This window comes from Cherax quadricarinatus, chromosome 11 (genome assembly GCF_038502225.1).
Source record: "Cherax quadricarinatus isolate ZL_2023a chromosome 11, ASM3850222v1, whole genome shotgun sequence".
In the NCBI taxonomy this organism is placed as follows: Eukaryota; Metazoa; Arthropoda; class Malacostraca; order Decapoda; family Parastacidae; genus Cherax; species Cherax quadricarinatus.
The window spans coordinates 2,908,183-2,923,648 of NC_091302.1; the positions used below are offsets into that span (position 1 = coordinate 2,908,183).

General features: G+C 38.3%; 1 protein-coding gene across 1 annotated transcript in view; it reads right to left on the reverse strand.

The window, feature by feature from the left end:
* LOC128687667 (cadherin-99C) overlaps positions 1-15,466 on the reverse strand; it is a 302,830-nt gene that overhangs the window by 74,834 nt on the left and 212,530 nt on the right. The window contains exons 15-18 of the mRNA XM_053775248.2: positions 12,443-12,583; positions 10,472-10,627; positions 8,577-8,705; positions 3,136-3,336 (exon numbers count right to left, since the gene is read on the reverse strand). Coding sequence (XP_053631223.2) covers positions 3,136-3,336; positions 8,577-8,705; positions 10,472-10,627; positions 12,443-12,583 — 627 coding nt within the window. The remainder of the gene's footprint in view (positions 1-3,135; positions 3,337-8,576; positions 8,706-10,471; positions 10,628-12,442; positions 12,584-15,466) is intronic.

Here is a 15,466-nt window from a genome sequence, read left to right on the forward strand (position 1 = left end):
CTGGTAGGCCTACACATGAAAGAATGGGTCTATGTAGTCAGTGTGCACAGTATAAAAAAATCCTGCAGCACACAGTGCGTAATGAGAAAAAAAGAAATCTTTGACTGTGTTTTTGGTTTAAAACAGCAACTTTGCACTGTATTTTTGTATGGTATTCATGGTTGTATTTTAGTTTTCCTGGTCTCATTTTATAGAATGGAAGACATATTACAGAAATTGAGATGATTTTGATTGGTTTCACAATGAAAAGTACCTTGAAATTGAACTCAAAGTAGCAGAAATGTTAAATTTTTGCCAAAGTTCAAAAGTAAACAAATCATGCCACATGTTCAATACACGTTAACTGGTGAGCCTAATATTCTTTCACAAGTGCGCTGATATTAGTTTTACCATTTCTACACTAATGCAGTAGTCTGCGTAACAGTAAATCTTCTACTTTCTGCGAGAATAAAAATTCAAAGTGGAAAGCAAAAGAAATGTAAGAGGGTCCTGGAGACGTGACTAATGAACAGAGCTAATGTTATTTTAGTGCCAGGAATGTCTGTTTTGTTTATTCTGGACCCTATTTGGAAACTGGCATCTTTTGAAATTTGTATGAAATTGGCAAAATTGCTAATTTCTGACAACTTTATTGGATAGTTGAAATAGGTTGTTTCTTGTACTCATTCGATAGAAAAAATGGAGTTCTAGCAAAATAGTTATGATTTTTGTCGACTAGTATACTGGAATTGGCCGAAAATAGAGCTCAAAGTGGGCGAAATCGCCAATGCGTAAACATCATCGAGACCGCTAACTTCGCAAGAGCATAATTCGTAAGTTTTCCATCAAATTTCATACTTTTGGTGTCATTATGATCAGGAAAAAAATCTGTATCTTTTCATAAGAAAAATATTTTTCTTTTTTTGAAAAATTTTCGACCCTGAGAACAAGTTTAGGAGAGGGCCTCTCGGCACTGAAAGGGTTAATACACCACCATCTTTCCTCTTCCCATCATCACTCATCACTACATCTTCAATAAAGGTGTCATTTATTCTTCATTTAGTACAGTACATTATTTATTGTGCATGTATCCTTCTTTTTGTGTGTAGGAAAATATATATTTCATGTGAATTTTTTTTTTCATACTTTTGGGTATCTGGAATGGATTAATTGGATTTCCATTATTTCTTAAGGGAAAAATTAATTCGATTAATGACAAGCTCTCTGGAATGGATTGATATCGTTGGTCTAGGGTCCACTGTATGTATTATATAAATTCAGGTCCCCCCAATGTGTCTGTAATTCGAGGACTTACTGTACTGTGCCTACGCTTTGGAGGAGTGAGAATGATGCAGTTCAGAATGTTATTTGAAATGTGTGTATGCACACTTCTAGCAAGGTAGCTATTGAATGAATGGTGGGGAAAAGTGTTTCCTTTTATGCATCGTGCTACCTTGGGGTGAGATGGCTGATTTTCGTATTGGCAGTTTGGAGGAATATGTTATATATCTTTATTTTTTTTTTTTTTACAAGTCGGCTGTCTCCCACTGAGGCAGGGTGACCCAAAAAAGGAAGAAAATCTCCAAAAGGAAAATACTTTCATCATCATTCAACACTTTCACCTCACTCACACATAATCACTGTTTTTGCAGAGGTGCCCAGAACACAACAGTTTAGAAGTATATACGTATAAAGATACACAACATATCCTTCCAAACTGCCAATATCCCAAACCCCTCCTTTAAAGTGCAGGCACTGTACTCCCCATTTCCAGGACTCAAGTCTGGCTATATAAAATAACCGGTTCCCTGAATCCCTTCACTAAATATTACCTTGCTCACACTCTAACAGCTCGTCAGGTCCCAAATGCCATTCGTCTCCATTCACTCTTATCGAACACGCTCATGCATGCTTGCTGGAAGCCCAAGCCCCTCGCCCACAAAACCTCCTTTACCCCCTCCCTTCAACATTTTCGAGGATGACCCCTACCCCAGCTTCCTTCCCCTACAGATTTATATGCTCTCCATGTCATTCTACTTTGATCCATTCTCTCTAAATGACCAAACCACCTCAACAACCCCTCTTCAGCCCTCTGACTAATACTTTTATCAACTCCACACCTTCTCCTAATTTCCACACTCCGAATTTTCTGCATAATATTTGCATCACACATTGCCCTTAGACGGGACATCTACACTGCCTCCAACCGCTTCCTCGCTGCAGCATTTACAGCCCAAGCTTCACACCCATATAAGAGTGTTGATACTACTATCCTTTCATACATTCCCTTCTTTGCCTCCATAGATAACATTTTTTGTCTCCATATATACCTCAACACACCACTCACCTTTTTTCCTTCATCAATTCTATGATTAACCTCATCCTTCATAAATCCATCCGACGACACGTCAACTCCCAAGTACAGTATCTGAAAACATTCACTTCTTCCGTACTCCTCCTCCCCAATTTGATATCCAATTTTTCTTTATCTAAATCATTTGATACCCTCATCACCTTACTCTTTTCTATGTTCACTTTCAACTTTCTACCTTTACACACACTCCCAAACTCATCCACTAACCTTTGCAATTTTTCTTTAGAATCTCCCATAAGCACAGTATCATCAGCAAAAAGTAACTGTGTCAATTCCCATTTTGTATTTGATTCCTCATAATTTAATCCCACCCCTCTCCCGAACACCCTAGCATTTACTTCTTTTACAACCCCATCTATAAATATAGTAAACAACCATGGTGACATTACACATCCCTGTCTAAGACCTACTTTTACCAGGAAGTAGTCTCCCTCTCTTCTACACACCCTAACCTGAGCCTCACTATACTCATAAAAACTCTTTACAGCATTTAGTAACTTACCACCTATTCCATATACTTGCAACATCTCCCACGTTGCTCCCCTTATCCACTCTATCATATGCCTTTTCTAAATCCATAAATGCAATAAAAACTTCCCTACCTTTATCTAAATACTGTTCACATATATGCTTCAATGTAAACACTTGATCTACACATCCCCTACCCACTCTGAAACCTCCTTGGCCGACTTGTTAAAAAAAAAAAAAAAATTACAATGTATATAGACCTAGCAGACATCACTGATAGTGCAACAGATTACATGAGGAGGATAGCAACCTACCACTGGTTTGGTATCTGGGTCAGTTGCAACAACAGTAGTAAGCGAAGCCTCTGCAACATTTTCTGCCACACTAGCTTCATACACTTGCTGTGAGAACACAGGTGGTTCATCACCCACGTCACTGACCAACACTGTCACTGTTGCCGTGGAGAGCCGAGGGTCAGCTGCACCATCCTTGGCTGTCACTACCAGCAAATGCACCTGGTAAAGAAATGTCACTTATGTTAGTAATACAGAGGACCTCTGGTATTTGATGGCATTGGTATTCCATAAATCCGGTATTCGATGCATTATATCGCAAAAAATTTTCCTCAGTACAGTGGACCCCCGGTTTACGATCAGCTCCCAATGCGACCAATTATGTAAGTGTATTTATGTAAGTGCGTTTGTCTGTGTATGTTTGGGGGTCTGAAATGGACTAATCTAATTCACAATATTCCTTATGGGAACAAATTCGGTCAGTACTGGCACCTGAACATACTTCTGGAATGAAATAATATCGTAAACCGGGGGTCCACTGTATTCGACTGAAAACCCGGTATTCGATACGATTCTTACGAGACCTGTCCACGTGTGGCCTGAACTGCCCCGTGTTTGCCAGTGTTTACAAGCCAGCCAGTGTGTGCGCATCTAAGGATACATTCGGTACATTCCATGTTATCCATAGTATCACTGTGTTTGGTGCTTGTTTCTGCAAAATAAGTCACCATGGGCCCCAAGAAAGCTTCTAGTACCAACCCTTCGAGAAAAAAGTCGCTAATGACTTATGAAATGAAGAAAGAGATAATTGCAAAGTACGAAAGTGGAGTGCGTGTGTCGGAGCTGGTTAGGTTGTATAATAAACCCCAATCAACCATTTCTACTATAGTGACCAGGAAAACGGCAATCAAGGAAGCTGTTCTTGCAAAAGGTGCAACTGTGATTACGAAACAGTGACCACAAGTGTTAGAAAATGTTGAGAGATTGTTATTGGTGTGGACAAATGAAAAACAGATAGCTGGAGATAGCATCTCTCAAGCGATCATTTGTGAAAAGGCTAGGCAGTTGCATGACGATTTGGTAAAGAAATTGCCTGCAATTAGTGGTGATGTGAGTGAATTTAAGGCCAGCAAAGGTTGGTTTGAAAGATTTAAGAATCGTAGTGGCATACATAGTGTGATTAGGCATGGTGAGGCTGCCAGTTACGTTGTGCGACAGAAGTCCAGTGACTCTCAAGCTGGTCCTAGTGGCATTAAAAGAAGAAGGGAAGTAACCCCGGAAAAGGACTTGTTACCTCAAGTCCTAATGGAAGGGGATTCCCCTTCTAAACACTAACACCTCTCCCCTCCTCCCATCCCATCAATCATCACCAGATCTTCATTAACCCTTTGACTGTTTTCGACGTATAAATACGTCTTACGAGCCAATGTTTCTGACGTATATATACTCAATAATTCTAGCGGCTTCAAATCAAGCGGGAGAAAGCTGGTAGGCCCACATGTGAGAGAATGGGTCTGTGTGGTCAGTGTGCACCACATAAAAAAAATCCTGCAGCACACATTGCGTAATGAGAAAAAAAAACTCTGATCGTTTTTTTGGAATAAAACACCGACTTTGAGGTGTATTTTCGTATAGTATTTATCGTTGTATTTGCGTTTTCATGGTCTTAGGTGATAAAATGGAAAACATATTACAGAAATAGAGATGATTTTCATTACTTTGACGATGAAAACGACCTTGAAACTGAGCTCAAAGTAGCGGAAACGTTTGATTTTTACCAATGTTCAGGAGTAAATAAATCACACCACACGTCCAATACACGTCAACTGGGGAGTCTAATATTCTTTCACTAGTGCACTGATATTATTTATACCATTTTTACAATAATGCAGTAGTCTGCATAACAGTAAATTTTGTATTTTTTTGTATGAATAAAAAATCAAAATAGAAAGCAATAATAATATAAGAGGGGCCTAGAGATGTGACTAACGAACAGAGCATATGTTATTTTAGTGCCACGAATGTCTACCTCGTTTATTCTGGACCCTATTTTGAACTTGGCATCTTTTTTAGATTGCGTGAAATTGGCCAAATTGCCAATTTCTGACCACCATATTGGGTAGTCCAAATTAGTAAATGGGAGGTTTCTTGTACTCAGCTGATAGATAAAATGGAGTTCTAAAGAAATAGCTATGAGTTTGGTCAACTGGAACAATGGAATTGGCTGAAAATAGGGCTCAAAGTCGGCGAAATCGCCGATACACATATGTCGCCAAGACAGCTAACTTCGCAGGAGCATAATTCCATGAGTTTTTGACCAAATTTCGAACTTTTGGTGTCATTACCATCGGGAAAAGATTCTCTATCATTTCATAAGAAAAAATATTTTTTTTTTTTTCAAAAATTGAGCGACATAGAATGACAGTTTCAGAGAGGGGCCTGAAACAGTCAAAGGGTTAAAGGTAAGTGTCAACTATTTTATTGTTATTGTAATTATTCTTTTGCATTAAACTTAATATTTCATGTAGTAAAAATTTTTTTTTTCATACTTTTGGTTGTCTTGCATGGATTAATTTGATTTCCATTATTTCTTATGAGGAAAATTTATTCGGTTTTCGATATTTTCGGTATTCGATGAGCTCTCAGGAACGGATTAATATCGAATACCGGGGGTCCACTGTACATAATATATAACATGTATGGTTAGCTGGACTTGAGTCCTGGAGGTGTGAAGTACAGTGCCTGCATTCTGAAGGATGGGTGGGAATGTTTCCCACCTGTAGGACTTGAGTCCTACAGGTGGGAAATACAGTGCCTGCACTCCTTCAGGGTACCACTTGTCCAGGAAACTGGACAAGTGTCTTCACCAGATGCCAGATCAACCAGGCTGTGATGGATATGTGGGTCAGAGGGCCACCAGCAACAACAGCCTGGTTGACCAGGCAAGCATCAGAAGAGCCTGATCCAAGGCTGAGCACTGAAAGTAGTAAAACTCTCGAAACTCTTCAAAAGTATATCAAAGATAAAGGAATATAGGATGGTTTTTCCTGAAGCACAGCATTGCAAATGGTGTCTAAATAAAAAAAAAATGAGGCATAATGAAAATACTTAGCTAAAAGTGGCAGGAAAACCCTCATGATGAGGTAAAAATGAAAAACAAGGTAATTTTAAGAAGTTTTTATCCCTATGAAAGCAAAAGACTCGGCAGGAGATGCAACATTCCCCCGATGAAAAGCAGGGGTGCCACAAGTACATTGAGAGACAACACAATAAGTATCTGGGGCCCAAGACTATTCAACTGCCTCCCAGCATACATAAGGGGGATTACCAATAGACCCCTGGCTGTCTTCAAGAAGGCACAAGGACAGGCACCTAAAGTCAGTACCTTACCAACCGGGCTGTGGTTCGTACGTCAGCTTGCATTTGGCCAGCAGTAACAGCCTGGTTGACCAGACCCTGATCCACCATGAGGCCTGATCTCAGACCGGGCCGCCGGGGTGTTGACCCCCGAAACCCTCTCCAGGTAAACTCCAGGGAAGCGGTTCACTGAACACTATGCAGAATGATCAATCAGACACATATGCAACATTTTGATATCTGTATTGTGGAAATATTTTGTCAACCAGTGGCTTCCTCAGTCCAATACAGAGAAGAATGGTTGAAGATCAGAAGTCTGAGGTTATCAGTCCATCAGCCTGGAGCTGATGTAATCAGTCCATCAATCTTGTTAATAATACAGTATATGCACAGAGGGAGGGGGTAAAGGAGGTTTTGTGGGCGAGGGGCTTGGACTTCCAGTAAGCGTGCGTGAGCGTGTTAGACAGGAGTGAATGGAGACGAATGGTATTTGGGGCCTGACGAGCTATTGGAGTGTGAGCAGGGTAATATTTAGTGAAGGGATTCAGGGAAGCCGGTTATTTTTATATAGCCGGACTTGAGTACTGGAAATGGAAAGTACAATGCCTGCACTTTAACCCTTTGACTGTTTTGGTCGTATATATACGTCTTACGAACCAGTGCTTCGGACGTATTAATATGCATAAATTCTAGCGGCTTCAAATCAAGCAGGAGAAAGTTGGTAGGCCCACATGTGAGAGAATGGGTCTGTGTGGTCAGTGTGCACCACATAAAAAAAATCCTGCAGCACGCAGTGCATAATGAGAAAAACAAAAAACTGACAGTTTTTTGGGATTAAAACGCCGAATTTGAGGTGTATTTTCGTATAGTATTTATCGTTGTATTCTCATTTTCATGGTCTCATGTGATAAAATGGAAAACATATTACAGAAATAAAGATGATTTTGATTAGTTTCACGGTGAAAACGACCTTGAAATTGAGCTCAAAGTAGTGGAAATGTTCGATTTTTACCAATGTTCAGGTGTAAGCAAATCACACCACACGTTCAATACACATCAGCTGGGGAGTCTGATATTTTTTCACTAGTGCATTGATATTATTTATACTATTTTTACAATAATGCAGTAGTCTGCATAACAGTAAATTTTGTATTTTTGTATGAATAAAAAATCAAAATAGAAAGCAACAGTAATATAAGCTGAGGCCTAGAGACGTGACTAATGAACAGAGGATATATTATTTTAGTGCCAACAATGTCTACATTGTTTATTCTGGGCCCTATTTTGAAATTGGCAGCTTTTTTAATTTGCGTGAAATTGGCCAAATTGCCAATTTATGACCACTTTATTGGGTAGTTCAAATTGGTAAATGGGCAGTTTCTTGTACTCAACTGATAGAAAAAATAGAGTTCTAAAGAAATAGCTTTGAGTTTGGTCAACTGGAACAACGGAATTGGCGAAAAACAGGGCTCAAAGTTGGTAAAATCGCTGATGCATATATTTCGCCGAGACCTCTAACTTCACGAGAGCGTAATTCCGTTAGTTTTCGATCAAATTTCGTACTTTTGGTGTCATTACCATTGGGAAAAGATTCTCTGTCATTTCATAAGAAAAAATAATTTTTTTTTCCCCAAAATTTTGCAACATTGAATTACAGTTTCAGAAAGGGGCTTGCGGCAGTCAAAGGGTTAAAGGAGGGGTTTTGGGATATTGGCAGTTTGGAGGGATATGTTGTGTATCTTTATATGTATGTGCTTCTAAACTGTTGTATTCTGAGCACCTCTGCAAAAACAGTGTTTATGTGTGAGTGAGGCCGTCTCCCACCCTGCCTCAGTGGGAGTTGGCCGACGTTAAAAAAAAAAAAAATGCACAGAGAAGGGGGCTTATATACTGACCACAGGCGAGGTGAAGCAGTCGTAGGCTGTGTGGCAAAACGTTTCCACAATCAAGATAGCTAATTGTTGCCACGTGTCTAATTTGATGGTTCTCTGAACCATTTATCCACACTGTGCAGAATGAAGGAGGTAATTGTGATTCCTTTCTTTCTGCATCGCCCAACCTTGGTGGGAGATAGCCAGTGTTAATAAAAGAGAGAATTTACTAACCTGTTTTTCCTCATAATCAAGAGCTTGCTTGGTCCTGATCTCACCAGTGTTACTGGCAATATTGAAGGGAGAATTCTCTGGCACAGAATAGAACACCTCCCCATTACTGCCCGAGTCTTCATCTTCTGCCTGCGATAATCATGAAGAAACAATGTGAAAAGCAGGTAACAACATTCCTGCATACTAAGTAACATTAACTCTCATGGTGAATGAGCCACACCAAATGTTACACAGCAGCAATTTCCATTAAAAGTGCGACAATTTACATATTTTAGCTGAAAAAAAAATGAGGTATGACTGAAAAATGCTTCAAGCCATTCTAAGTCATTAACATGTGCAATAAAGTTTTAGCACATTTTTTATTTTTTTTTTAATATATAATTAATTAGAAAAGGATCTCAAGGGGATTGAAATATACAGATCAATTAAGCTCCTGAGTTTCTGTCTCCATGTGGGTTATTACTGAGCATTGACAAGTGTTCATTACACTTTAGTTATTCATTGACTAGTAAGTAAATTGAGTTACAGCAAATATTCAGGCATAATAATCATTGAAACGTCATAGCAATGGTTTTTAACCTGAAGGTAATACCCTACCTGGGGAGGGTGGGAATTAATTCCCAGGAAAGGCCTTACCTCTTGGGGCAGGACAAGAATTACCTCCTGTGAGGGTAATTACCTGGAAGGGAAGTAATTCTACTTTTTATTAATTGGGGTTAGGGATAACCAGCTGGCAGTACAATTGTTATTATCATTATTTTTTTTTTTAACAAGTTGGCTGTCTCCCACCAAGGCAGAGTGACCCAAAAAGAAAATCCCCAAAAAGAAAATACTTTCATCATCATTCAATACTTTCACCTCACTCGCACAAGCACTGTCTTTGCAGAGGTGCCCAGATATGACAGTTTACAAGCATATATAAAATACCCCTCCAAACTGCCAATATCCCAAACCCCTCCTTTACAGTGCAGGCAATGTGCTTCCCATTTCCAGTGCTCAAGTCCGGCTATATAAAAATAACCGGTTTCCTTGAATCCCTTCACTAAATATTACCCTGCTCACACTCCAACAGCTCATCAGGTCCCAAAAACCATTCGTCTCCAGTCACTCCTATCTAACACGCTCACAAATGCTTGCTGGAAGTCCAAGCCCCTTGCCCACAAAACCTCCTTTACCCCTTCCCTCCAACCTTTTCAAGGATGACCCCTACCCTGCCTTCCTTCCTCTACATATTCATACGCTCTAAAAGTCATTCTACTTTGATCCATTATCTCTAAATGACCAAACCACCTCAACAACCCCTCTTCAGCCCTCTGACTAATAGTTTTAGTAGGTCAACGCCTCCTCCTAATTTCCACACTCCGAATTCTCTGCATAATATTTACACTATACATTACCCTTAGACAGGACATCTCCACTGCCTTCAACCACCTCCTCGCTGCAGCATTTGCAACCCAAGCTTCACAGCCATATAAGAGTGTTGGTATCACTATACTTTCATACATTCCCTTCTTTGCCTCCATGGATAACGTTTTTTTGTCTCCACATATACCTCAACGCACCACTCACCTTTTTTCCTTCATCAATTCTATGGTTAACCTCATCCTTCATAAAATCATCTGCTGACAAGTCAACTCCCAAATATTTAAAAACATTCACTTCTTCCATACTCCTTCTCTCCAATGTGATATCCAATTTTTCTTTATCTAAATCATTTGATACCCTCATCACCTTATTCTTATCTATGTTCACTTTCAACTTTCTACCTTTACAGGGTTCAGCTTTAGCCTTGTTATAAAGGGTGGGAATCATTACTTTTCTCTGCTAGTTTAAGGTGTAATTGCCATGAAGGTCAAACAGAGCTGCCTTAAAGCAACACAGCAGCAATACTCTACCTTAACCGAGCCAACCACAGCATCAGCCAGGCCTTCATCGACCCTGAAGGAGTAAGGTAGTCCTATAAACTCAGGGTTTTTGTCATTGATGTCACTGACTGTAATGCTGACTGCAGCGGTGTTGAATAATCCTTCAGAGTCCTCTGCTTTTATTACCTACAAAGAAAATGGAATGTTGTAAACCTCACCTGTAGTCAGGGGTGGATCTACTATGATGCTTGTGAACCTTAAGCTTCTAGGCCCCTAATCATAGAGGGGCCACAAAAGTGATTTTAGTCCACACTGGTTAAAAATTTTGGGTCTACAGTATGAGAAGGTTTTAAAAATAAATTAATAATAAAGTGTAATTCAATACAAAATACAGTGGAACCTCCACTTGCGAGCGCATCCACGTGTAAGTTTTTCCAAATACGAGCAGTCGATTCGTTGATTTTTTGCTTCCATACGCGAGAGAAATTTCCATGAAAGAAATCGGACCATAAATAATGGAGTTCACTTCTCAGCAATTAGCTGCCCCTTAGCAGTATTTTCATATGTTTTTTATTGTTGTATTCTCGTTTTTTTTTTTGTTTCATTTGATAGAATGGAAGATATACTACAGAAATAGATATGATTTTGATTGGTTTCATGAGGAGAGGCACCTTGAAAATAAGCTCAAAATACCAAAAATGTTCTATTTTTGCCAATGTTCAAGAGTAAATAAATGACATCACCTCCATTCCAATATGTAGTCATGAATGGGTTGACATTATTTATACAATTATTACAATAATGCAGTAGTCTGCATAACAGTGAATCTTCTATTTTTTGTGTGAATAAAAATTAAAATTATTTATAATGTAATAATAATAATAATAATAATAATACATAAAATAATACTACATGTATAATAATGTACTAAATAATAATTATAATGATAGACAGCTTCAAAAGGCTGTCACTAGATGGCAGTGTTTACCACAACAATGCTGGAGCGGTTATGGCCGCCTCCACTTGTCACATAATGACATATTTTATTCATTCTAGAGTATATATCAGGTTTCTATGTTATTTATATTTTGTATTATGTCATATTAGATGAACTGTGACAGATAAATAAGCCACAGAGTTGATGATAGCGAAATATTCAAGGAGTATTTTGTTCTGTCTCCAGACAAACTCTCATCGGCCGCCAATGCTGCCACATATATAATGACATATTTTATTCATAAATGTATATTGTTTATGTAATAAACAATATATATTTATATTGTTTATTATGTCTTATTAGATGAACTGTGATAGATAAATAAGCTGTAGAGTTGATATTAGGGAAATTATTGAAGTATTTTATGGTGCTTGAAATTTCACTGAAACGAATTAATTCCATTTCAATTAATTTAAATGAGGAAAAGTGACTCTGCAAACGAGCAAATTTAGATGTGAGCAAGGTCATGGAACAGATAAACTTGTTAGTGGAGGTTCCACTGTAATAGATAAAATAAAAATTAGTATTACTAAAGTATCATGTAGGCTAGCCATTGCTGGTTGTGAAGGTGACCCCATAACAGTTCAAGCTTCAAGGACCCAAAAATGTGGTACAGACTGTTGAGGTATAGACTGGTTGCAGTATAGACTGAAGTGATCCAGTACTTGAGTGCTGGAGATGGGAACATGTCTGCACTCTGAAGAATGGGTGGAAATGTTGCACTTCAGAGGGTCATGTGATGTCTGCACACACCTAGACACAATATATCTTTACCTTTGATGAGTTTCAAGGGTCTGTCTACTCCTGGAGGGATGGTTCATGTTTAACTTCTTGGAATATCTTTGTTGGAAAAGTCAATGTGGCAAAAGAAAATATCATGGATGCCATTAAGTTTTAAGGAATTGGAGAATAAAAAAAATGGTAATTCTCTTTAAAATCACATCTACCCAATTGGGTAATGAAGTATTTTCCCAACAGTCTCTCTATACATCACATAAACTAACCAGATTATACGAGTCCAAGCTCTCACGATCCAGTGGGTTCACTAAACGTAAAGTTCCAGATGTTTCTCCAATTTCAAAGTGATTAAGTTCATTTCCGCTGATGATAGAGAAGCTGGCTGGGTCACCCTCTGGATCTAAGGCCTAGAAAAAAAATTTAATATATCAGGTACAATTTGTAAATATTATAAACTGCAGACATGTTACCACAGTAAGTTATTAACCCTTTCACTGTTGGTGCCATATAGATACGTCTTACGAGCCAGTGTTGGTGACAAATTAATACCCCAAAATTCTAGAGACTTCAAATCTAGCAGAAGAAAATTGGCACACTTACACATGAGAGTATGGGCCTGCGTGGTCAGTGTGCGCAGCATAAAAAAAAATTCTGCAGCACGCAGTGTGCATAATGAGAAAAAAACTCCAATCATGTTTTTGGATTAAAATGCCAACTTTGAAGTGTATTTTTGTATGGTATTTATGGTTGTATTCTCATTTCCTTGGTCTCATTTGACATAATGGAAAATATATTACAGAAATAGAGATTATTTTGATTGGTTTCATGATGAAAACTACCTTGAAATTGAGCTCAAACTAGTGGAAATGTTAGATTTTTGCCAATGTCCAAGAGTAAACAATACGTGTTCAATACGTGTCCAATTGACCAGTCTAATATACTGTCACAAATGGGTTGACATTATTTATACAATTATACAACAATGCAGTAGTGTGTATAAGAGTAAATCTTCTGGATTTTTGTGTGAATAAAAATTCAAAATGGAAAGCAAGAGTAATATAAGAGGGGGCCTGGAAACACGACTAATGAACTGAGAAAATGTTATTTTAATGCCAGGAATGTCTGCAATGTTTATTCTGGACCCTATTTTGAAATTGGCATCTTTCAAAATTTATGTGAAATTGGCCAAGTTGCCAATTGAGTAGGTGTATCTCAACACCTGAACCCCAATCTCTTTGCTGACGACACGACTTATGTCATCTTTCACCCTAATCTTCCCACCCTCAACACCACTGTTAATGAGGAGCTGATCAAAATATCGACTTGGATGACAGCCAATAAACTTACGCTTAACACTGACAAAACCTACTACGTTATGTTTGGTAGCAGAGCAGGAGATGCGCAAATTAACATTAAGATCGACAACACTCTAATTGCCAGGCATAATGAGGGCAAATTCCTAGGCCTATACCTAGACAACAATCTGAACTTCATCACCCATATCCAACACATAACCAAAAAAGTATCCAAAACGGTTGGGATCCTCTCTAAGATACGATACTACGTGCCGCAAACTGCCCTTCTCACACTATACCATTCACTTACATATCCATACCTCACTTATGCTATCTGTGCTTGGGGTTCAACTGCAGCAACACACCTAAAGCCAATAATAACCCAACAAAAAGCCGCAGTAAGAATAATCACTAAATCCCATCCCTGGCAACACACCCCCCCACTCTTCACAGATCTAAACTTACTCCCTGTTCTGTACATCCACACTTACTACTGTGCAATCTACATCTACAGGACCTTAAATTCCAATATTAACCTTGACCTAAAATGCTTTCTTGATAGTTGTGACAGAACCCACAGGCACAACACCAGACACATACAACTCTATGACATTCCCCGTGTCCGACTAAACCTTTACAAAAATTCAATGTATGTCAAAGGCCCTAAAATCTGGAACACCCTACCTGAAAATTCTAAAACTGCAGACACATTCATCACCTTCAAAACTACCATCAGAAAACATCTTATCTCCCTGATACACCCTGTCAACTAATTACACGAATACCACCTGGTGGTTCACACTTACACTCACTCACCCATTTGACCATACACAGAAATATCAATCTCAATCTCAAAATAATGAATCTTAACTAGTCATAAGTTGGCCTGTGATACTCCAATACTGAAACTATGTATAGTGCCAAAACAAAAGCATTCACATTGCTAAACTCACAAACTAGTATTTAGTCACTTAGCCATAATACCAACTTACCTCATAATTTTGTAATATTTTAAACTTAAGATTTAATCTAAGTCTGCCTGAAATGCCTAGCCATGCTAGGTGTTCTAGTGGTACACTCTGTAATTATTATTTGACTACATGTAAACCACACAATAACCAAATTCTGTAAACTCAGCATTGTAATCCTTATAGAGAATAAACTTTGAATTTGAATTGAATTTGAATTAAATGAGCAGTTTCTTGTGCTCAATCAATAGAAAAAATGGAGTTCTAAAGAAATAGCTATGAGATTGGTCGACTGGAACAATGGAATTGGCTGCAAATAGGGCTTAAATTGGGCGAAATCGCCGATGCGTACGCTAACTTCGCGAGAACATAATTCTGTAAGTTTTCCATCAAATTTCATACTTTTGGTATCATTACCATTGGGAAAAGATTCTCTATCATTTCATAAGAAAAAACATTTTTTTTTTTAAATTCTTCAACATTGAGAGTGAGTTCAGGATCAGGGGTCTCCACAGTGAAAGGGTTAAGAAAGTTGATAAAGATAGCAAATAGAATATTGATTAGTCATTATACAGTAGGGCCCCACTTTACGGCGTTCTGCTAATACGGTCATTTCAAATTATGACCAAAACTCGCTATACGGCTCCCCCCACCTGACTTTCTAATACGGTCACCACGCCCAACTCGGTTTGTTTACATTCTCCGTGAGATCCGTAAGCACTAAGTCTCTCCATTATGTCTGGAAACTCCAAAATTTCAAGTGTTTTTAAAAGTTATTTCATATTTTATATATACTCTGATAATTATACCTGTACCTAAATATACTCTGATAATTATACCTGTACCTATACATATATACCTTATATATACTCTGATAATTATACCTGTACCTAAATAAACTTGCATACTGTGCTGGCGTGCAGGTACACATTAAAATCAGTGTCTTATGTCTCGAGACGTCATATTAGTAATGATAATAATAATCACCGAGTCACATTTAAATGTCGTATATTATGTTAATATATAC